Source organism: Scyliorhinus canicula, chromosome 10 (assembly GCF_902713615.1).
Source record: "Scyliorhinus canicula chromosome 10, sScyCan1.1, whole genome shotgun sequence".
Lineage (NCBI taxonomy): Eukaryota > Metazoa > Chordata > Chondrichthyes > Carcharhiniformes > Scyliorhinidae > Scyliorhinus > Scyliorhinus canicula.
In genome coordinates this window covers 146,496,939-146,520,630 of record NC_052155.1, presented here as the reverse complement: position 1 = coordinate 146,520,630, position 23,692 = coordinate 146,496,939, and the positions used below count along the sequence as shown (strand labels likewise).

Below are 23,692 nucleotides of genomic sequence, written 5' to 3'. Positions count from 1 at the left end.
CATTTTAAAATGCAAGTTCCAATCTTTACAAATTACCTGTCTGCCATATGATATTCAGCTGGTTAAAAGGTATTTTTATGCTGTTCGAAATACAATTTCTATGTTTATGTTTTGGGATTATCTGTTTAAGGTAAAATATAAATACAGAAACATAGAAAATAGAAACAGAAAGAGGCCATTCGGCCTTTTGAGCCTTCTCCGCCATTCATTATGATTATGGCTGATCATCAAGTTCAATACCCTGATCCCGCCTTCCCCTCCCCCACATATCCCTTGATGACGGCAGTACGGTAGCATTGTGGATAGCACAATTGCTTCACAGCTCCAGGGTCCCTGGTTCGATTCCGGCTTGGGTCACTGTCTGTGCGTAGTCTGCACATCCTCCCCGTGTGTGCGTGGGTTTCCTCCGGGTGCTCCGGTTTCTTCCCACAGTCCAAAGATGTGCAGGTTAGGTGGATTGGCCGTGATAAATTGCCCTTAGTGTCCAAAATTGCTCTTAGTGTTGGGTGGGGTTACTAGGTTATGGGGATAGGGTGGAGGTGTTGACCTTGGGTAGGGTGCTCTTTCCAAGAGCCGGTGCAGACTCGATGGGCTGAATGGCCTCCTTCTGCACTGTAAATTCTATGTAATCTATGTAATCCCTTTAGCACAAAGAGCTATATCTAATTCCTCCTTGAAATTGCACACGTTTTGGCCTCCACTACATTCTGTGGTAGAGAATTCCACAGATTCACCAATCTCTGGGTGAAGAAATTTATCCTCCACTCAATCCGAAAAGGTTTACCCCTTATCCTCAAACTATGATCTCTAGTTCTGGACCCCCCCACCATTGGGAACATTCTTTCTGAATCTACCCTGTCTAATCCTGTAAGAATATTGCAAGTTTCTATGAGACCCCCTCTCACTCTTCTAAACTCCAAAGAATGTAATCCTAACCAACTTAGTCTCTCCTCATGTGACAGTCCCGCCATCCCAGGAACCAGCCTGGGAAACCTTTACTGCACTTCCTCCATTGCAAGAACTTCCTTCTTCAGATAAGGACACCAAAACTGCACACAATACTTCAGGTGTGGCATCACCAATGCCCTATATAATTGCAGTAAAGCATCTCTATTGCTATACTCAAATCCTCTCGCTATGAAGGACAACATACCATTTGTCTCCTTTACTGCCTGCTGTACTTGTAGCGAATGAAGCACAGGGTCACCAAAGTCTCACTGAGTATCCATCTCTCTCAATTTACACCCATTCAAAGAGTAATCTATCTTCCTATTCTTGCTACCAAAGCAGATAACTTCACATTTATCAACATTATACTGTATCTGCCATGCATGTGCCCACTTGCTCAGCCTGTCCAAATCCCTCTGAAGCATCTCTGTATCCTCCTCAGAACTCACTCTCCTACCCAACTTTGTATCATCTGCAAATTTGGAGATAATACATTTAGTTTCCTCATTAACAGTTGGGGCCCTAGCACAGATCCCTGCAGTACCCAACTAGTCACTGCCTGCCAATCAGAAAAATACCCATTTATTCCAATATTTTGCTTTATGTATGTTAACCAACTTTCTATCCATCTCAAGACACTACCCGTAATCCTTTAACTTTAACTTTACATATTAATCTTCTCTGTAAGATCTTGTTGAAAGCCTAAATAAACCACATCCACCGGTTGTCCCTGGTCAACTCTACTGGTCACACCTTCAAAGAATTCTAGTAGATTTGTCAAGCATGATTTTCCTTTCATAAATCCATGCTGACTTTGTTTGATTATACTCTGAGATGAAGATTATCAGGCCCTGGAGACTTGTCCACCTTCAATCCCATTAATTTCCCCCAAACCATTTCATTACTAATACTAATTTCTTTCAGCTCCTCACTAAAACCTGTCTTTCTCAGAAGTTCCGGTATATTATTCATGTCTTCCTTTGAGAAGACAGAAGCAAAGTACGAATTTAGTTCCTCAGCTATTTCTTTATTCCCTGTTATGAATTCCCCCGTTTCTGAATGTAAGGGGCCGACATTAGTTTTTATTAATCTTTTTCTATTTACATACCGATAGAAACTTTAACAAGTCAGTTTTTATGTTCCCCACTTGTTTACTTTCAAATTGTATTTTCCCCTTCTTAAACAATCCCTTGGTCTGCCTTTGCTGAATTTTAAATCGTTCCCAACCGCCAGGTCTATTGCCTTTCCTTGCTAGTTTGGAAGGCTCTTCTTTGAATCTAAACTACCTCTAATTTCCCCTGTAAGGTGGAGTAGTGAAAGGGGTCATGCGACTTTTTTGGCTCCTGCTTGACAACAAACCTGAGTGGCTAAGTTGCTATGGGGACAGTGAGACCCAGGTTGTTTTCCTGGGAAGAGGATGCATGATATTCACACCTGTAGACAACGGCAAGAAAATTTGTGGACCATTAGTCTCCAGGTCTCACGGAGGTGGGGCGCGGGGGCAGTGGGCAGGCGTTTGGTGTTAGGAATTACAGGTTTTATAAATGTTTATACCTTAAACTGTGTATTTTATTTCAATGTAGAATGGAGTTGGGGGTCTAGAAAATAACTAATTTTCATTCCTACCTGTGTGCAAGAGCCATGTGATTCAATTTGCCATGGAGATGAGCTTTGAGAGGGGAAGCCATTATAGGATGAGGCTGCAGGTTTTCTTAAGATTCTTCTGAATCTCTCAGACACGGTGGCCGGGATTCTCTGTTCCGGAGTCTAAGTGCTCCCATCATCGGAGAATCAGGACTGGTTTCCACTGGTGCTAGGAGCACCCCGACGTGCATTTGGAATTTCTTTTTTGGAAATCCAGTTTTCCATGGCATGCCCCGCGGGATCCACACTGTAGCTGAGAGGGGCGGGATTTAATCTCTTGGTCAGGTTCCGCACCTCTGAAATTTCTATAGTTTAGAGTAGAAGTTTCCTACTGAATAGCGTGTGAAAAATCTTGCTTTTAGTTTGCTTTTTAGAGTAGAAGTCTTAAAACTTGAATCTTTCAGTCAGTCACTGGAGGTTCAATTTTAACATTGCTGTGATGAACTGTTGGATATTTTTGAAACATATAACCCACATCCTCATTGTTGAAAACAAGATGAAATATGAAAGTCTCAGAATATTTCAATTTACAGCATATTAAGGACACACTCCTGTTCCATGATGCTGTTTATTTTGGCCCTTGCCTAATGTCTGGCCTTCATTAGCTTGTTAGTTGGTCATAATGTGCTCCCAACTATCCAGCATTTTGCGTCTCATGAATCCTTCACTTTTAAGAGTTGATATTAAGAGTTGAATTGAGAAAAATTCTGGACTCAGACTCACACAATCTGATTATAGGGGGTGACTTTAACACAGTCATAGACCCTGTATTGGACCGGTCAAACCCCAGGTCGGGGAAGCAACCAGTGGCGGCTAAAGATATGAGGGGATTCATGGAACAGGTGGGGGGCGTAGACCCGTGGAGAATCGGCCGACCGAGGGCGAAGGAGTTCTCTTTCTTTTCCCATGATCACAAAGTTTACTCCCGTATCAATGTTTTTGTGATGAGCAGGGCGTTAATGCCTAGGGTGAAGGGGACAGAATACTCGGCCGTTGCAGTCTCCGATCATGCTCCACACTGGGTGGATTTGCGTCTTGGGGGGGGAGAGAGGTCAGCCCCCACTATGGAGGCTAGATGTGGGGCTCCTGGCAGACAACGAGGTTTGTGGACGGATAAGGAGGAACATTAAAAATTATCTGGAAAATAATGATACGGGGGAGGTCCATGGTGTGGGAGGCCCTGAAGGCAGTTATCAGAGGGGAGTTGATCTCTATCAGATCCCATAGAGAGAAGAAAGAAAGAGCGGAGGGAGAAAGGCTAGTCGAGGAGATACTCAGAGTAGACAGGAGCTACGTGGAGACCCCCGAGACGGGGCTACTGAAAGAGCACCGGAGGCTGCAGGCATAATTGGACCTGCTGACCACTGGGAAGGCAGTAGCACAGCTGAGGAAGGCCAAAGGGGCTGTCTACGAATACGGGGAGAAAGCGAGTAGAATGCTGGCGCATCAACTTTGCAAGAGGGAGACGGCCAGGGAAATTGGGGAAGTACGGGATAAGGAGGGCAACACGGTAATATACCCAGAGGGGGTGAACATAGTCTTTTGGGCGTTCTACGGTAAATTGTATGAGTCTTAGCCCCCGCGGGGGTGTGGGGATGAAGCACTTCATGGACCAACTGAGGTTTCCAAAGGTGGAAGAGGACCTGGTAGAGGGACTGGGGCCCTGATAGAGCTGGAGGAGATGGTAATGGGTCAAGGGAACATGCAGTCGGGCAAGTCCTGGGGCCGGGCGGCTACCCTGTAGAATTCTATAAGAAATTTTCGGAACTGCTGTGCCCACTCCTACTAAGGACCTTTAATGAGGCCAAAGCGAGAGGTACCCTCCCCCCAACAATGCCACAGGCTTCGGTTTCACTCATTCTCAAACGAGAGAAAGATCCGCTACAGTGTGGATCTTATGGACTGATATCGCTCCTGAACGTAGACGCCAAACTGCTGGCCAAGGTGTTGGCTGCTAGAATTGAGGACTGTGTCCCTGGGGTAATAGGGGAGGATCAGACAGGCTTCGTCAAGGGCAGGCAATTGAACTCCAATGTACGGAGACTCCTAAACATCATTGATGTGACCATCAATTCACAAGACACGTGATTGGAAGTGAACAGTGGTTTTAATAATCTTACAATAGAGCCTGCCTGCGACGAGAAGAACTGGCAGCAGGCTCACGACTTCAGAGCTTTATACTTCTGGTTAGTGGGAGGAGCCATGGGCGGAACCATGGGCGGAGCCAAGGGTGGAGCCCAGTACAAACTCCTCATCTCCCCCTATGGGCAGAGCCATGCAACGGCTCGTATACAGAGCCCACAAGGACACAATACATATAATAGAACACAGTGTGAATTACTAGGTTTATAATTCACCACATTCACCCCCTGTAAAAAATCAAGTCCGGCGGGGGTTATGGGTCTACAAATTGAGCCGGTCTGGCGGCCGAGTCGTCCTTTGGGATCGGCGGAGCACCGGGGTTGCAGCCTCTTCGGGTGGCTGGGTGGGGGCGGTCGGCGAGTGTACGATAGTGGACTCCGGGGGTGATTCGGTCCGAGCTTCGTACCCGACTGGTTCGACTGGCGACGGGGAGCGCTGGAATCCTATAGGCACGGGGGCGCAGAGCACGGGCAGTGAGCCTGTAGGTGCGGGGGCGCAGGGCGCGGAGGGTTGGGTGGGGTGTAGTGTGAGGGGTACCTTGGCGGTAGTGGTGGTGGTGTTGGATCCTGCAGGCGCCAGGTCCCGGAGGGAAACAGTGTCCTGACGGTCGTCAGGGTATTCGATGAAAGCGTATTCGGGGTTCGAGTGGAGTAGGAGCACTCTTTCTACGAGCAGATCAGTTTTGTGGGCCCGGACGTGCTTCCGGAGGAGAACCGGGCCCGGTGTCTTCAACCATGCTGGGAGTGAAACCCCCGTGGTAGTGCCCCTAGAAAAAACAAATAGCCGTTCGTGAGGGGTCTGGTTGGTGGCTGTGCATAGGAGGGACCTAATAGCATGGAGCGCGTCGGGGAGGACCTCCTGCCAGTTGGAGGTCGGGAGATTCCTGGACCGGAGGGTCAGTAGGACGATCTTCCAGACCATCGCGTTCTCCCTCTCCACCTGCCCGTTCCCCCTGGGGTTATAGCCGGTAGTCCTGCTCGAGGCAATGCCCTTGTCGAGCAGGTACTGACGCAGCTCGTTGCTCATAAAGGACGAACCCCTGTCGCTGTGTACATAGCTGGGGAAACCAAACAGGGTGAAGATACTATGCAGAGCTCTGATGACTGTGTGGGAGGTCATATCGGGGCACGGGATAGCAAAGGGGAAGCGGGAGAACTCGTCGATGATGCTCAGGAAGTACACATTCCGATTGGTTGAGGGGAGTGGCCCTTTGAAATCAATGCTCAGGCGTTCAAAGGGCCGGGATGCATTTACCAGGTGGGCCATGTCTGGTCTATAGAAGTGCAGTTTGGACTCCGCGCAGATCGGTCAGTCCCTGGTGATGGCTTTTACCTCCTCGGTGGAGTAAGGCAGATTTCGGGCTTTGACGTAGTGGGCAAGCTGGGTGACCCCCGGGTGGCAGAGGTCATTGTGGATAGCTTTCAGGCGGTCGTCTTGTGCGCTGGTGCACGTGCCACGGGATCTGGGGGTTCGTTGAGCTTCCCCGGTCAATACATAATATCGTAATTGTAGGTGGAGAGTTCGATCCTCCACCGCAGGATTTTATCATTTTTAATTTTGCCCCTTTGTGAGTTGTCACACATGAAGGCACTCGATGTTTGGTCGGTGATGACGGTGAACCTCCTACCTGCGAGGTAGTGCTTCCAGTGCTGTACGGCTTACACAATGGCTTGTGCTTCCGTTTCGACTGAGGAGTGTCGAAGTTCCGAAGCAGAGAGGGTTCGGGAGAAAAAGGCGACTGGTCTCCCTGCCAGATTTAGAGTGGCTGCGAGAGCGACCTCTGAGGCGTCGCTCTCCACCTGGAAGGGGAAGGATTCATCCACCGCCTGCATGGCCGCTTTGGCGATGTCCTCCTTGATGCAGGTGAAGGCCTGGCGAGCCTCAGCTGACAGAGGAAAGAGTGTGGCCGTAAAAGTGGGCGGGCTTTGTCCTCATACTGAGGGACCCACTGGGCATAATACGAGAAGAATCCCAGGCATCTTTTGAGGGCCCTGGGACAATGAGGGAGAGGGAGGTGTAAGAGCATACGGTCCAGGTCGGGGCCCAGGACTCCGTTTTCCACGACATAGCCGAGGATGATCCGTTTATACGTGAGGTTAAGTTTCTGGGCAGTTTGGAGAAATCGATGGAAGTTAGCGTCGTGGTCCTGCTGATCATGGCCGCAGATGGTGACGTTATCCAAGTACGGAAAAGTGGCCCGCAGCCCGTACTGGTCCACCATTCGGTCCATTGCTCGTTGGAACACCGAGACCCCATTCATGACGCCAAAGGAGGAAATGGAAGAGGCGGCCATCTGCCTCGAACGCCGTGTAATGGCGGTCCTCCGGGCGGATTGGGAGCTGGTGGTATGCAGACTTCAGATCCACCGTGGAAAAAATGCGGTACTGGCCGATCTGATTCACCATGTCTACAATCCTAGGAAGGGGGTACGCATTGAGGAGCGTGAACCGATTAATGGTTTGGCTGTAGTCCACTACCATTCGAAATTTTCCCCCGGTCTTGACGACCACCTCCTGAGCTCTCCAGGGGCTGTTACTGGCCTCTATGACCCCCTCACGTAAGAGCCTATGGACCTCGGTTCTGATAAACACCCTGTCCTGCAGGCTATACCGCCTGCTGCGAGTGGCTACGGGTTTGCAGTCCGGAGTGAGGAAAAGAGTGGAGGGGGGTCGATTTTTAGCGTCGCAAGACTGCAGATAGTGAGTGGACGTAGGGGCCCGCCGAAGCTGAGTGTGAGGCTTTTGAGGTTGCACTGGAAGTTGAGTCCCAGTAAGAGTGGTGCGCAGAGTTCGGGGAGTACGTATAGCTGGAAGTTCGAGTAGCTGGTGCCCTGAATCGTTAGGGTCACGACGGTGCACCCTTGGAGGTGAACAGAGTGGGAGCCCAAAGCGAGGGAGATAGTCTGCCATGCAGGGAAAATAGGGAGCGAACAGCGTCTTACCAGATCTGGGTGTACGAAGCTCTCGGTGCTCCCGGAGTCGAAGAGGCACGGTGTACTGTACCCGTTGATTTTAACGGTCATCATCGAGTTGCGGAGCTGTTTTGGACGCGACTGGTCCAATGTAACCGCGTTGAGTTGCGGGTAGGCAGCGGCTCGATCAGCTGTGCTGGAGTGGCCCCGTGATGACTGTCCGCTGAGGTCGTAGTCTTAGAGGTGAATATTAGAGGTTGAAGAGGATGGAGCCCAAGATGGCCGCCCCCATGAGTCGCACATGGCCGGCCGCATGGAGGCGGATTGCCAAGATGGCGGCCTCCATGAGTCGCACATGTCAGGTGGGGGTGGAGTTGGCATACAGGCTGCAGCATTTCGGGGCCTGCGAGCCTGCGAGTTTTGGAAGCGAGTGCCCTGGGCTGCGGGAGAGTTTGGAGAGGGGGTTTTCTTTGCCAGGCAGACCCGGGCATAGTGTCCTTTGTGACCGCAGCTGCTGCAGGTCGCTTTGCGGGCCGGGCAGTGCTGCCGTGGGTGTTGGGGCTGCCCACAAAATGGCACACTGGAGCTGCGTAGTGGGTGGGTGGCCACACGGCGCAGGCCTGGGGCAGTCGCTGGTCGGGGCCCATGATGGGGTCGCTTGGTCCGCGGGGAACGAGGTGAGGCTGTGGAACGAGACCTCCATAGTTGTAGCTAACTCTATAGTGTCCTCCAAGTTCTGGGCCCCTTTTTCAAGCAACCGCTGGCGCACATAGTTTGACCTGAGCCCTGCCACGTATACATCTCGGACAGCGAGCTCCATATGTTGGGCGGATGATACAGTTTGATAATTACAGTCCCGAGCTAAAGCTTTTAAATCGCGCAGGAATTCTTTCAGCGACTCCGCGGGGCGCTGGCGGTGGGTCGTAAAAATGTGGCGCGCGTAGATCTCGTTGATGGGCCTCACGTACATTCGATCGAGCATGGCCAGGGCCTCCGTATACGAGGTAGCACTGTTAAGTTGAGTAGAAATACGATGGCTCACCCTTGCGTGCAGTAGGCTGAGTTTCTGCTCCTCCGTAGTTTCTGAAGTGCTTGATTCAGCCAGGTAGGCCTTGAAGCATCTGAGCCAGTGTAGAAAGATTTCTTTCACCTCTGCAGCCTGCGGGTCGAGTTCTAGTCGGTCAGGTTTCAGGGCTGATTCCATCGTAGTTTTCTTCAAGTTTCCTAAGATTATTAAATTGATGTGACCATCAATTCACAAGACACGTGATTGGAAGTGAACAGTGGTTTTAATAATCTTACAACAGAGCCTGCCTGTGACGAGATGAACTGGCAGCAGGCTCATGACTTCAGAGCTTTATACTTCCGGTTAGTGGGAGGAGCCATGGGCAGAGCCAAGGGTGGAGCCCAGTACAAACTCCTCATCTCCCCCTATGGGCAAAGCCATGCAACGACTCTTATACAGAGCCCACAAGGACACAATACATATAATAGAACACAGTGTGAATTACTAGGTTTATAATTTACCACAATCATCATGATGCCCTCAGAGGGAGGGGAGGCAGATGTAGTGGCGGTGATGGACGCAGAGAAAGCCTTTGACCGGGTGGAATGGGAGTACCTGTTAGAAGCGCTAAGAAGGTTTGGATTCGGTAAGGGGTTCATAGGTTGGGTCCAGCTACTCTACCAGGCCCCCGTGGCAAGTGTGTGCACGAACAGGGTTAGGTTGGAATACTTTAGGCTCCACCGGGCGACGAGGCGGGGTGCCCCCTCTCCCCGTTACTATTCACCCTTGCGATAGAGCCGTTGGCTATAGTGCTGCGGACGTCAAAGAACTGGCAGGGGTTGTTTCGGGGGGGGGGGGGGAGGAGCATCGGGTTTCGCTTTATGCTGATGATCTGCTCCTGTACATCTTCAACCCACTAGAGGGGATGGGGGAGGTCATGCAGGTTCTGAGGGACTTTGGCAATTTCTCGGGGTACAAACTAAACGAGAAGAAAAGCGAGATTTTGTGATCCAACCTAAGGGGCAGGAAAAGAGACTGGGAGAGCTTCCGCATAAGATGGTCGAGAAGAGCTTCCGGTACCTAGAGATACAGGTGGCTTGAAAGTGGGATGGCCTCCACAAGCTTAATCTATCTCGGCTGGTAGAGCAGATGGAGGGGGACTTCAAAAGGTGGGACATGTTCCCGCTATCTTTAGCGGGGAGGGTGCATACCGTTCAGATGACGGTTCGCCCCAGATTCCTGTTCGTCTTCCTGTGCCTTCCCATCTTCATCCCTAAGTCCTTCTTTAAGCGGGTGAACAAGATCATTTCAGGATTCATATGGGCAAATAAGACCCCCCGAGTAAAGAGACTGTACCTGGAGCGCTGTCGGGGTGGGGGGGGGGGGGGGGGGGGGGGGTGCTGGCGCTGCCAAACCTTTGTAGCTACTATTGGGCGGCTAACATAGCCATGATTAGGAAATGGGTATTGGGGGAGGGGTCGACGTGGGAACGATTAGAGGCGGCCTCATGCAAAGCCAGCTCGTTACTCCTCCAGTCCGGTGGTGGTGGTGGCATTAAAGATCTGGGGTCAGTGAGTGGGCTAAATCGCTGGCTTTGAAAGCAGGCCAAGGTAGGCAAACAGCACGGTTCAATTCCCGTACCAGCCTCCCAGAACAGGCGCCGGAATGTGGCGACTAGGGGCTTTTCACAGTAACTTCATTTGAAGCCTACTTGTGCCTATAAGCCCCAAATCATTGATATACATTGTGATTAGCTGGGGCCCAAGCACTGTTCCTTGCGTTGTCCCACTAGTCACAATCTGCCAACCTAGAAATGACCCATTTATTCCTCCTTTGTTTTCTGTCCATTAAACCAGTTCTCAATCCATGCCAGTATATTTTCCCCAATCCCGTATGCCCTAATTCTGTTTGCCAATCTCTTCTGTTGGACCTTATCAAAGGTTTTCTGAAAATTTAAATAGGCCACATCCACCGGCTTCTCCTTATCTATTCTGCTAGTTACATTCTCAAAAAAAGGGGAACACATATGGTAAACATGATTATTTAGTTCACAAATCAGTGCAGAAGGAGGTCATTTGGCCCATTGAGTTTGCACCGACCCTCTGAAAGAGCATCAGACCTAGGCCCACACCCCTGACCTATCCCCATCTAACCTTTGGACACAAAGGGGCAATTTAGCATGACCAATCCACCTAACTTGCACATCTTTGGATTTTGGTAGGAAACTGGAACTCCCGGAGGAAAATCATGCCGACAGTGAGAGAATGTGCAAACTCCATACAGACAGGCAGCAAAGGTTGGAATCGAACCCGAGTCCCTGGCACTTTGAGGCAGCAGTGCTAATCACTGCCACCATGCACTCTGAATCTTTCTGAGTGTCCTGTTAGATAGATTCTAACATTTTCCCGACGACTGATGTTAGGCTATCCGGTCTGTAGTTCCCCTTAAATAGTGGGGTTAGATTTACCACCTTCCAATCTAAATATTGGGCAAATTTATGATCTAATACTATACGTTTGCTAATTTCTAGAGGTAACAGTTCACTGCACCCATTCTTGACGCATACAAAGTTTGCTGATCAGCAAACTGCCAGCTTTGGCGGTTTTGAGCCACTGACATGGAGGGAGTTTCGCTGACATGGAAGGAGTTCCACTGACATGGAGGGAGTTTCACTGACATGGAGGGAGTTCTGCGCTATCATAGATGCTGGGCGCAATTCAGCAACCACAACGGATCCGTTCGCAATGTGTGAATCACATGAGGGCTCCAAATCGCAAGCCACCCAACTCGCTCTGGCTGGTGAGATCAGGATCTCATCCTCGCGGGTGAGATCTAGATCTGCATATTTAAATGAGCCTAATGGCTCATTTAAATTCCCAGATGCCGGATTTGCCTAGCACCTGGGACTCAATGGTTGCGCCTGCGAGACCTTGCCAGGGCGTTGTCTAGTACTGGTCCCCACAAACTTGGGCCAGGTGTAACAACCCTTCAGGATGTCTCATAGGCCATTGGAGACTCATGGGTGGTTGGAGACAGGGCAGGGTGGCACTCTGGAACTACCCTGGCACCCAGGCACCTTGGCACAGCCAGACTGGCACCATGACAGTGCCACCCTGGCACTGCCAGGGTGACAGGGATAAATCCAGGGTGCCAGTCTGACAGTGCCAGGGTGCTCAGGTGCTAGGTTGGCATAACCAGGGGTCAAATGTAGGGTGGGTGAGGGGGGTTGCCAGGGGCCTTGGGAAAGTTGGGGGTGAGTGTGGGTGATCCAGAACGCGGGGGGGTGGGGGGGGGGGGGGGGGGGTGGAGATACAGATCGGGGCTGCTGATGAATATGATGCCCTGCTCTGAGAGCAGCCATTCCTGCTGGCGAGATCAGCTCGCCCAACTAATCCCTCGAAGTGTGGCCTCGGTGGGGAGAGACTGCCCGAGGCCTAAGAAAATGTCAAAGTTAAATCGCGGGGTGTCTCCCGGCGCTGTTTCTGCCGAGAAAAACTTCACCAAGCGTGCCCAAAAGGGTTTATGTCCGCTGTCTTTCAGATGCAATGTTAAATTTAGCTTGCCTTCTTTAGTTTATATAACAGATCCCAAGGCACAAGAAGAACAGGCTTCAGCCCGATATTTACCCCTTAATCGGCATACCAAAACCAGATAAGCTAGTCATTATTCCTACTTGTGAGAGCATACTATGCATAAATTGACTGCTAAGTTTTCTACATTATTGCAGCAATTAGACTACTTCATTGTGTGGGGGTTGGTAGCTCAAATAATTAAATGGATAGAATGTAGTGCAGAGTAACGCCAATGACTTGGGTTTAAAACCCTGTATCGGCTGCGGTAGTCCATGGAAGCCTGTCCCTATGCTGTGCCCCATCTTTAATGTGGATGGTGTTCTTCAAGCTACACAGTGAATTGTTTCTCTCTAACGAGAGATGCTGTTGGTTTGTGGACTACGGCTAATTATCACTTCATTAGCTTTGGGGCATTTGGTGGTATTGAAGGATGTAATTGCAAGTCTTCCTTTCTTTTGCAGTTTATGATTTTGTGTGCATTAATTTTAATGGATGCAAAGTTATAAGCTGATGGGCATAGTGCCATGGACTTGAGTGCAGCTCACCCAATATTTGCTCTCACGAATGCTAGGAAGCAGGACCCCCTTGATTAGACTCAAGACTGAGAACACGCTTAATATTTGAATAAATATTTGATGAAATTTAACTTTCAGTGTTGATCGTCCTGATACAAATTGAGTTATGGGGCTCTGCCGGGGAGTGTGTACTTCACTGTATGATTCATTGCATTTTCACTGATGTATTGGCAAGACATTTACCTGTTTTATATCACTTACTGGAATGTCTGTCTGGAATGTTCAGTACTGCAACGATGTTAGCAATATGTTTTCCATATTGGAGCCCCTCTCTTTTTATACATTTTACTCCATTTCTCCTTCACATTTCCCTGTATTTTCTGATCAGTTGGATAAGTAACCATCTTAACCAGCTACCAGTATGAATGGATGTATTCTGACTTGGCCCCTTTTTATCTACCCTACGCTTGGGAAATACCCCCATGGTTCTCTTCATCCTCTAATGCCTGGATGAAACCAGGCCCTCTCTCTGTAGAGTGGTCATTTTATCATTCCACAATGCCATGCCTTAGTACATCAGTATAATTGAAATTGGACTGCACCTTTCAGTACCTCTCACCTTGGGCAGGGTTCCCCGGTTGCCAGCCATGTGCTTCTTTGCCGCGCGCCATTTGCTATCTTCCTGCTGATTGTCAACGGGATTTCCCATTGTTACCACACCAAGCCACCGCAAAACCCGTTGGTGCGACTGCGCTGCTGGCGGGAAAATTGAATCACAACGACCGGAGAATTCTGGCCCTTTTCTGCCATTCAACTAGATCATGGCTGATTTGTATTTCAAGTTCACTCTTGTTCCCTATCCCTGATACTCTTAGCTATCAAAAATGTATAAATCTCTGTCTTGAAAATTTCACATGTCCCAGCCTCCCGTTTTTAAAAAAAATAATTTTTATTCAAATTTTCACAAAAAAGAAAACAATAACAGAAAATTCTAAGAACAAAAAAAAACAGAACGCCCCCCGCTGTAAATACAAAAGAGAAACAATAAATTAACGCCCGTCATTGGCAAAAAACAGATATTCAACCCAAAACAAAAACAAAGAGACGACCCCCCCGCCCCCCAGAGACCCCCCCCCCCCCCCCGGGTTGCTGCTGCTGCTGACCTTTTGTTTTTACCGTTCTGCCAGGAGATCTAGGAATGGTTGCTTTCTCCTGAAAAACCCCTGCACTGACCCCCTTAGGGCAAATTTCACCCTCTCCAATTTAATAAACCCCACCATATCGTTGACCCAGGCCTCCACGCTTGGGGGCCTCGCATCCTTCCACTGAAGAAGAATCCTCCGCCGGGCTACTACGGACGCAAAGGCCAGAACACCGGCCTCTTTCGCCTCCTGCACTCCTGGCTCCACTGCAACCACAAAAATATTGCGAGTCCCCAGCCTGGATTGACCCTGGATCCTACCACCCTCGATACCGTCCTTGCTACACCCTTCCAAAATTCCCCCAGCGCTGGGCATGCCCAGAACATGTGGACATGGTTTGCTGGGCTCCCTGAGCACCTAATACACCTGCCCTCGGTCCCAAAAAAACGGCTCATCCTTGTCCCGGTCATATGAGCCCTGTGCAGTACCTTAAACTGTATGAGGCTAAGCCTCGCACATGAAGAGGAGGAGTTCACCCTTTCTAGGGCATCCGCCCACGTCCCCTCCTCAATCTCCTCACCCAGCTCCTCCTCCCATTTATCTTTCAGCTCCTCCACCAAGGCCGCGTCTACCTCCTGCATCACCTGGTACACTTCCGAGATCCTCCCCTCTCCAACCCATACCCCTGAGAGCACCCTGTCCTGGACCCCACGCGGCGGCTGCAGGGGGAACCCCGCCACCTGCCGCCTGACAAACGCCCTTACTTGCATGTACCTAAAGGTGTTCCCCGGGGGGAGCTGCCTCCCCAGTTTTTTGAGGAAGAGGATTGCAGATGTCTGCGAAGTTTGTGTGGAAACATTACTGAATGATTTCACTCTTAATTGAACTAATTCTAATTTTAAGATAATACCTCTTAATCTGGATTCCTCCACCAGATGAAGTAGTTTCTTTATATTTGACAGTTTAAAGGCCTCGATTAGATCATCCCTCAACACTCCCAACTCAAGGAAGTACAAGCCAAGTTTATGCAATCAGTCTTTACAGTTTAACCTTTTATTCCCTGCTATCATTTTTGTGAATCTGCATTGTATCCCTTTCAAAACAGGGTGGCTTCCTTGAATCCTGATGCCCGACATTGAATGTGGTACTCCAGATGGGGCTGGGTTTTCACAGTACTGCAGTATTGTTATGGCACAGAAGGGGGCCATTCAGCCCATTGTGTATGCACAATGAGGGGATGCGGTGGGCCAGCCAAACGTCCATTGACTTCCGACAGGACTGGACGATGCCGGTGGCTGGTGGTGCTGGAAGATCCCGCAACGGGGTCTGATCAAAATATCTTTTAGAGAAAAGGTGAAAAATCCACAAACCATTGCAATTTGAGTGACTGAGCGATGAAAAGTATTGCAAAATGGAAAAAAATCTACTGAGGAGAATCATTACTGGGTTGATAAATTATCAGCTTGTCTTCTTTCCCTCCAGATGTAACCATTGGCGCCTTCATGTCAGACAGTGTGGTCCTACTGAGGTAAGAACTGTTTACTTCTTGCTGCAGGCTGATTTCTCCTCACATTGATATTTTATACACATGTTTGTGCAAACTCTGTTAGATTAGATTGGTTTCGCACAAGAAAATAAAATGCTAAAAGTCTGAAAAAATGGATAATGTTAGAAATGTGCAGCAGGTCTACCAGCCTTTGTAAGGAGAAAAGACTGTTTAACGTTTTAAATATCAACTCATTGTCAGTATAGTTCCCATTACAGCAAAACATTTCCTTCTCCTTGCAGATATTCATATAGAATTAGAATAGAATTGCTGCATAGATTTACTATTGTGTTAAATTTTACATTTGGGGAATGCCCATACGGGCAGGAGCAGATGTGAAACCTGCTTTGGCCTGAGGTCACTTTGTTAACGTGATATTAGACTGGATGGCTAATTAACAATCATCCAGCGTGAAACGCGTTGTGTGAAAGGCTGAGCGCTGTCGGGGAGGGTGGAAAGAGGGCGGGCACAGGCCATATTTGGGGTGTTGGACCAGCTGGGTTGGAAACGGGCGGGGAGGCAGAGCCTGTAGCTTTCACCTCATTGATCGCCCGAAGGCGGATCCTGTTAGGGTGGAGATCAACCTCTCCACCCTGCGCCCTGGCGTGGCGGTGGGACCTGCTGGAATTCTTGATGCTTGAGAAGGTCATATTTGAACTGAGGGGAAGTATGGAGGGATTCTACAATTCATGGGCGTTATTCATTATGCACTTTCGAGAATTGGATCACATCGAACATTAGGGGGGTTGTGGGCTGGGAGGGTTGGGGGGGAGGGGGGACTTAATGGTGACTATGGGTGATTCCTGATTTCTCTTTGTCATTTGTTTATGTTAACATGCGGGCTAATGTTTGGGGGTTTGGTGGGAGGATGGGATTGTTGTTATTGATATGGGGATTGACATTACCTTCGTTACAGCTTATTGTTTATTGTTTGGTGTAAATTTGGGGAAAAAATGTGAAAAAGGAGGCGAATAAAAAAATATATAAAGAAGAGGGCGGACACTGAGAAAAGGGAATGTGCGTGCTGGCAGTTCCAATATGCTCCCTCAGGGGGACAACCTCTGTGGAGCTATCTGAGGGAGCTGTAGGCCTGTAAATAAATAAATGTCAGTGGAAATACTGTGCCAGGAGTGTCCAGGCAACGCAGTCATGCACAAGGCTCAGTCCCCAGACACATTTGTTAATTTTATATGAGCCCTGAATTTTATTCCACTCCAGATCGGGGTTGAAGCTAAAATGTAAAAGTCAGTTGGCCACCCACCAACTGTAAGAGCAGACGGGCCACATAAATTCCCAGTGAATTGCTGTTTCATTCATTTAATATCATGCCTTGATTGTTGGTGAGCCCGCTTCTGACTCACTTGCAAGTCTGCCCTCCGAAATATCGCCCGAGGGTGCGATGTTGCCAGGAGATGCACCTGATGTGTTCTCAGGTGATTTACGTGCTTCCAGGTCAGGCGTCCGCCCAAACTTTATACCTAAAATTATGACCGCTGTATTTTCTCTTATTTGGGTGGAATATTGCTTCATATGCATCGCATGTGCATTCTGTGCGTCCCCCACACTGCAAGTGGCTTTGTGCACGGCATTCTATTAGTAGCAGGATGCAGATGAGGGCAGTGTGTGACAGAAGGATGTAAGTGGATGGCAATCTAATGTCATACAGCCCAATTGATATCACTGATGTGATATCAGTGTCCTAAATTTAGAGAAAGAATGTGCAGGAGTCATACTGAGCACAAAGGAAAATGGTTGCGGTTGATGGATCCCAATCATGTCAGCCCCAGGATATCACTGCAAGGGTTTCTCAGGGTCATGTCCTCAGATCAACTATCTTCAGCTGCTTCATAAAAGACCTTCCTTACATTATAAGGTAAGAAGTGGAGATGTTTGCTTCGCTGATGTTTGCACAATGTTCAGCACCATTCGAGACTCCTCAGATACTGAAGCAGTCTGGCCCAGTGTGCACCATGGACAGTTTTCAGACTTAGGTTGATAAGTGGTAAATAATATATGTTGCACAAGTACTGGACAATGACCATCTCCAACAAAGGCAAACCCAAACATCATGGCATTCAATGGCATTACCATTACTGAATCCCTCACTATCCACGTCTTGGGGGTTACCATTCACCAGAAACTGAACTGGACCAACCATATAAATACTGTGGCTACAACAGCAGGCCAGAGGCTGGATATTCTGTGACGAGTAACCTACCTCCTGGCTCCCCAAAATCTAACCAACATCTGCCAGACACAAGTGAAGTGTATGATGGAATACTCTCCACTGCCTGGACGAATGCAGCTCCAACAACATTCAAGATACCATCCGGGACAAAGCAACCCTCTCGATTGGCATTCATCCACCATCTTACACGTATTCATTCCCTCCACGACCATGGCTGCATTGTGTACTATCACTGCACTCGTGCACTGCAACAACTCAGCATGGCTCCTTTGAAGCACCTTCCAAACCCATGGGGAGGGATTCGCCTACCCGCCAAAGAACAAAGAACAAAGAAAAGTACAGCCCAGGAACAGGCCCTTCAGCCCTCCAAGCCTGTGCCGACCATACTGCCCGTCTAAACTAAAATCTTCTGCACTTCTGGGGTCCGTATCCCTCTATTCCCATCCTATTCATGTATTTGTAAAGATGCCTCTTAAACCAGCAGTGGGATTCTCCATTCCGGCAGCCAGCCAATGGGGTTTCCCATTGTGGCCACCCACGCTGTCAGGAAACCCGCGGGTGTGGGTGCGCTGCTTGCAGACCGGAAGATCTTGCCAGCGGAGAATTCCGCTGATGGTCTTTAGCACCTGAAAGGCCAAGGACAGCAGACGTACGGGAATACCACCAACTACAATTCACCCTCCAAGTCACCCATCAACCTAATTTGAAGCTATATTGCAGTTCCTTCACTGTCAACTATATCAATGCCAGAATTCTCCGGTCAATGTGATTCCCTCTTCTGACCAAGAGCGCACCCCACCAGCAGGTTTTGCGCCAGCATGGGGTGCTCACAATGGTAAACTCTATTGACAAGCGGTGGGAAGATAGAATCCTGCCACCAGCGAACAGCCACGGCCGAGATACACCCGGCTGGGGAACTGGAGACTCCCACCCTAATTTCTCCAACTCCAGCAGCACAGTGGATGGACATACAGTAGATCGACCGCAGCAATTCGAGATGGTGACTCACCACCACTTCTCAAGAGAAATTAGGGATGTAAAACAAACGCTGGCTTTACCAGCAGTGCTCGCATCCCATCAAAGAACAAGAGAAAGGCATCATATTTCTACATCACTGTGCGAGCAGGCCCAGATATTCAAGACAGGCCCTGCACTAGCAATAAAAGGGCAGGCACCCAAATCGCAGGTTAAGCAATTTCTTGGAATTTCTTTTATTTTAATGTGTCTGGAATTATTCTGCAGACGGCTCTTGATTACTAATGCCACATTAGCACTGCTGACCCTAATGTGATGTAATCCATTTTGGGGTGACAAACAAGACAAGGCAATATGCAATAAATGGTCCAATACTGAGAAGTAAGAGGAAAAGGGGGCCTTGAATTTGTGTCTGCAGATTCCTGAAGATAGCTGGCCAGAAAGATAAGGTGATTATGTCGGCCGAAGGAATATTTATTCTTTATTAGCCAAGACATAGAACATAAGAGTGGGGAGGTTACATTAGAACTAAATAAAACACTAATCATGAGTAACGTAAAAAGTGTCCTCTGCTTATCTGACCCATTTGCCAGCGGAAGTAGTTTCTTTACTAACGCTGCCAAAGCCTTTCATGATAGTTAATCTATGAAATCTCCCCTCAGTCTTCTTTACTCTAAGCAGAACAGTCCCAGCTTCTCCAGTCTCTCCACGTTATTGAATTGTCACATTCCTGTAACCTTTTCAGTAATTCTGCTCTGCAGCCAAGGTCTTGGCATCTTTTCTATTCTGTGCAGAATTGGGCACATTACTCCAGCTGAGGCCTGAATTGCGAATTATGAATATTTAACAAAGCTCCTTGCTTTGGCACTCCAAGTCTAGATCCTGACAAAACAACAGGACTGTGTGTGGGTCAGAAACCCATTGGCAGCTGCAGCAGTCTTTACAGTCTCGCTCTTTAATTGAGCCAGGGTTTCACATCCCATTTCTGAGTTTTTTGACCAATCTGGAAGGGGAGATAAGGTAACACTGTGGGCTGGATTCTCTGTTTCTGCAGCGAAGTGCCAGCGCCAGCGTGGGAACCGTGGTGTTTCAGAACCGGCAAATCGCCGCGAACGCCTCACCAATTCCGGTACTGGTGAGGGGTTAACATCGGCGCTGACTGAAACTCTCCTCTCCCGCGCCGAAAATGACCGAAGAATGGCCAAGCATGCTCATGGATGACCACCTGCAGCGGTCGCGCCATACAACATGGTGCCGGCTGTGCGCAGAGGCAACCCCCCCATTCCTGACCCCACAGCCCATCCCCTGGCCACTCCCCCACCAGTCCCCCCAGCCCTCGCAGGAGTGAGGGCTACCATCAGAGGATGGTAGTGAGGTGATCTTTCCAATGAGAAAAATAAGATAACTCTCCAACCAAGCAGATGTCAAGGGAAGATGCCAAGGAAGTTAGCAGAAGATGTGTGCTCCTTCCAAACTGGAGACAGTGCACCTGGAGGGTCCAGAACCTCAGGAGACCAGGAAAGGTGATTGTTATGACAGTGGTCAGATGTTAATATACATGCCTGACCTTCCCAGCGTTTTTCTGTACAGCGCTCCTCATTATAACGCACCTTGCATCTCTACCCTTTCCTCTCTCTGCAAGCAGATCACACCTCCCATTTGAACAGCCAACACTCAAAGAACAAAGATCAGTACAGCACAGGCCCTTCGGCCCTTCAAGCCTGTACCAGCCATGATACCAACCTTTGCCAAAACCCTCAGTACGTCTTTGTGCCGTATCCCTCTATACCCATCCCATCCATGTGTGTGTCAAGATGCCTTTAAAAAAAAAATGTTTTTATTGAAATTATTTACAGAAAATATGACAACAAACAATGAAAAGCAACAATAAAACACCATAATAACTGTAACACCCCCAAGACCGTATCAACGCAGTAAACAACAAGAGAACCTGAAAATAAATTAAATTTAAATTAATTAAGCAAACATAGTCAACGCCCCCCCCCCCACTTTCCCCCCCCTCCCCCCCGGGTTGCTGCTGCTGCTGACCCAGTATTCTATCGCTGAGCCAGAAAGTCGAGGAAAGGTTGCCACCGCCTAAAGAACCCTTGTACCGATCCTCTCAGGGCAAATTTGACCTTCTCCAGCTTGATAAATCCCGCCATGTCATTGATCCAGGTCTCCACGCTTGGGGGTCTCGCATCCTTCCACTATCGCAAGATCCTCCGCCGGCCTCTTTCGCCTCCTGCATTCCCGGCTCCACCCCAACCCCAAAAACCGCGAGTCCCCAGCCTGGCTTGACCCTAGATCCTACCACCCTCGACACCGTCCTCGCCACCCCCTTCCAGAACTCCTCCAGTGCCGGGCATGCCCAGAACATATGGGCATGGTTCGCTGGACTCCCCGAACACCTGGCACACCTGTCTTCGCCCCCAAAGAACCTACTCATTCTAGACCCGGACATGTGGGCCCGGTGCAGCACCTTGAATTGGATGAGGCTAAGCCGCGCACATGAGGAGGAAGAGTTAACCCTCTCCAGGGCAACAGCCCATGTCCCATCTTCGATCTGTTCCCCCAGTTCCCCCTCCCACTTAGACTTTAGCTCCTCTACTGACGCCTCCTCCACCTCCTGCATTACCTTGTAGATATCAGATATCTTCCCATCCCCGACCCAGACCCCCGAAAGCACCCTGTCACTGACCCCCCTCGCGGGAAGCAAAGGGAATCCCTCCACCTGCCGCCTAGCAAACGCCTTTACCTGCAGATACCTGAACATGTTCCCCGAGGGGAGCCCAAATTTCTCCTCCAACTCCCCCAGGCTCGCAAACCTCCCATCAATGAACAGGTCCCTCAGCTCTCTGATGCCCGCTCTGTGCCAACCCTGGAACCCCCCCCATCAATGTTCCCCGGGACGAACCGTTGGTTCCCTCTTAACGGAGCCTCCATCGAGCCCCCTACTGCCCCCCTATGTCGCCTCCGTCAAGATGCCTTTTGAATGCCGCTAATGTATCTGTTTCCACAACCTCCCCTGGCAACGCGTTTCAGGCACTCACCACGCTCTGCGTATAAAACCCGCCTCGCTCTTCTCCTCTAAACTTTGCCCCACGGACCTTAAACCTATGCCCCCTGGTGACTGACCCCTCCACCCTGGGAAAGAGTGCCTGCCCATCCACTCTATCCATGCCCCTCATAATCTTGTAGACCTCTATCAGGTCACCCCTCAACCTGCGTCTTTCTAATGAAAACAGTCCGAGTCTATTCAGCCTCTCCACATAGCTAACACCCTCCAGACCTGGCAAACCTCCTCTGCACCCTCTCCAAAGCCTCCACATCCTTCTGGTAGTGTGGCGACCAGAATTGTGCGGAATATTCCAAGTGCGGCCTTACCAAGGTTCTATACATCTGTAGCATGACTTGCCAGTTTTTACGCTCAATGCCCCATCCAATGTAGGCAAGCATTCCGTATGCTTTCTTGACTACCGTGTCCACTTGTGTTGCCACCTTCAAAGATCTGTGGACCTGCACGCCCAGATCTCTCTGACTTTCTATATTCCAAAGAGTTTTACTAGTTATGGTATATTTCCCCTCAATGTTAGACCTACCAAAATGCATTACCTCACATTTGTCCGGATTAAACTCCATTTGCCATTTCTCTGCCCAAGTCTCCAACCTATCTATGTCCTGCTATATCTTCTGACAATCCTCAACACTATCTTCCCCTCCACCAACCTTGGTGTCATCCGTGAACTTACTAATCAGACCGGCTACATTTTCTCCAAATAGTTTATGTACACCACAAACAACAGAGGCCCCAGCACAGATTCCTGTGGAACACCTCTTGTCACAACCTTCCATTCAGAAAAACACCCTTCTACTGCTACCCTCTGCCTTCTGTGACCAAGCCAGTTCTGCATCCATCTTACCGCCTCACACTCACCATCAGCCTCTTACCTTCCCACACTTATCTCACTGACACCGGCCACCAATGTTTCCTTCCCACCTGTCTAGGCAAACCATTACAAAACACTTATCTCTCTGCTTTCTCTCCTTGCAGGAAAAGGGAGCGCACAGAAAAGGCCCTCCCATGGCAACCACCTTGATACACACTGACAATTCTTGTCCACCTAGCCGACTAGGAAGGAGCTCTTGTTCCAGGAAGTTGAAGGTGTCAACAAAGATCTGCTAAGAGAGCCTGAACCTCCTGAGGTTCAGATACTCTCACATATTTAGGCAGCTGATCCCTACCTGCAGATCCTGTGTTGTGAGTCACAGTTTCTTTGAGCTCTATCAGCATCTGCCCTGAGACAAGATATGGCTGAGCAGAAGGCAGCAAAGCTGCTGGTCTTGGCATTGCTGCTCCTCTTGTTCTTTATCAGAGATGCAAGATGCATCTCCATTAGTTGCTCTGAATGCTGTGGTGAAAGCTAGCAGCAGGGACGTCCAGCTGAACAAGAGTGAAGTGGCTTCCACAAAGTTTGCGCTCATTTGTCAAACACTGAAAGGACTCTCGAGAAGGAGCACTGTGAGCAGAAGTCTATCACCTGGCCATGGCTTCAGCTCTTCAGTTTCATTGAATCAAAGGCTTCCCAGCCTGCCAGCTTCTTCTCGACTGCGCACTTACCTTGGTGACCCTGACAAGCTGCGGATGGATTGGAAAATAGGTGCACAGATGGTTAAACCCAGAATCCTTGATTAAATAAGAACTTAATATAATTTAATAATTTTATAATCTTTATTGTCACAAGTAGGCATACATTAACACTGCAATGAAGTTACTGTGAAAAGCTCCTAGTCGCCACATTCTAGCACCTGTATGGGTATATAGAGGGAGAATTCAGAATTTCCATTTCACCGAACAGCACATCTTTTGGGATTTATGGGAGGAAACCGGAGCACCCGGACGAAACCCACAAGACACGGGGAGAACATGCAGACTCCACACGGACAGTGACCCAAGCCGGGAATCGAACCTGGAACCCTGGAGCTGTGAAGCAACAGTGCTAATCACTGTGCTACCGTGCTGCGACACAGGGGTGCTAATGTGTTAAAGTAGCCATTGAAAGAGCCAAAATATAAACGCAGATTTCAAAGAAAACAGCATCA

General features: G+C 49.1%; 1 protein-coding gene across 1 annotated transcript in view; it reads left to right on the top strand.

The window, feature by feature from the left end:
• The window catches only part of itga9 (integrin, alpha 9), a 632,947-nt gene that overhangs the window by 154,362 nt on the left and 454,893 nt on the right, over positions 1–23,692 (top strand). Inside the window, exon 13 of the mRNA XM_038809824.1 lies at positions 15,363–15,408. Coding sequence (XP_038665752.1) covers positions 15,363–15,408 — 46 coding nt within the window. The remainder of the gene's footprint in view (positions 1–15,362; positions 15,409–23,692) is intronic.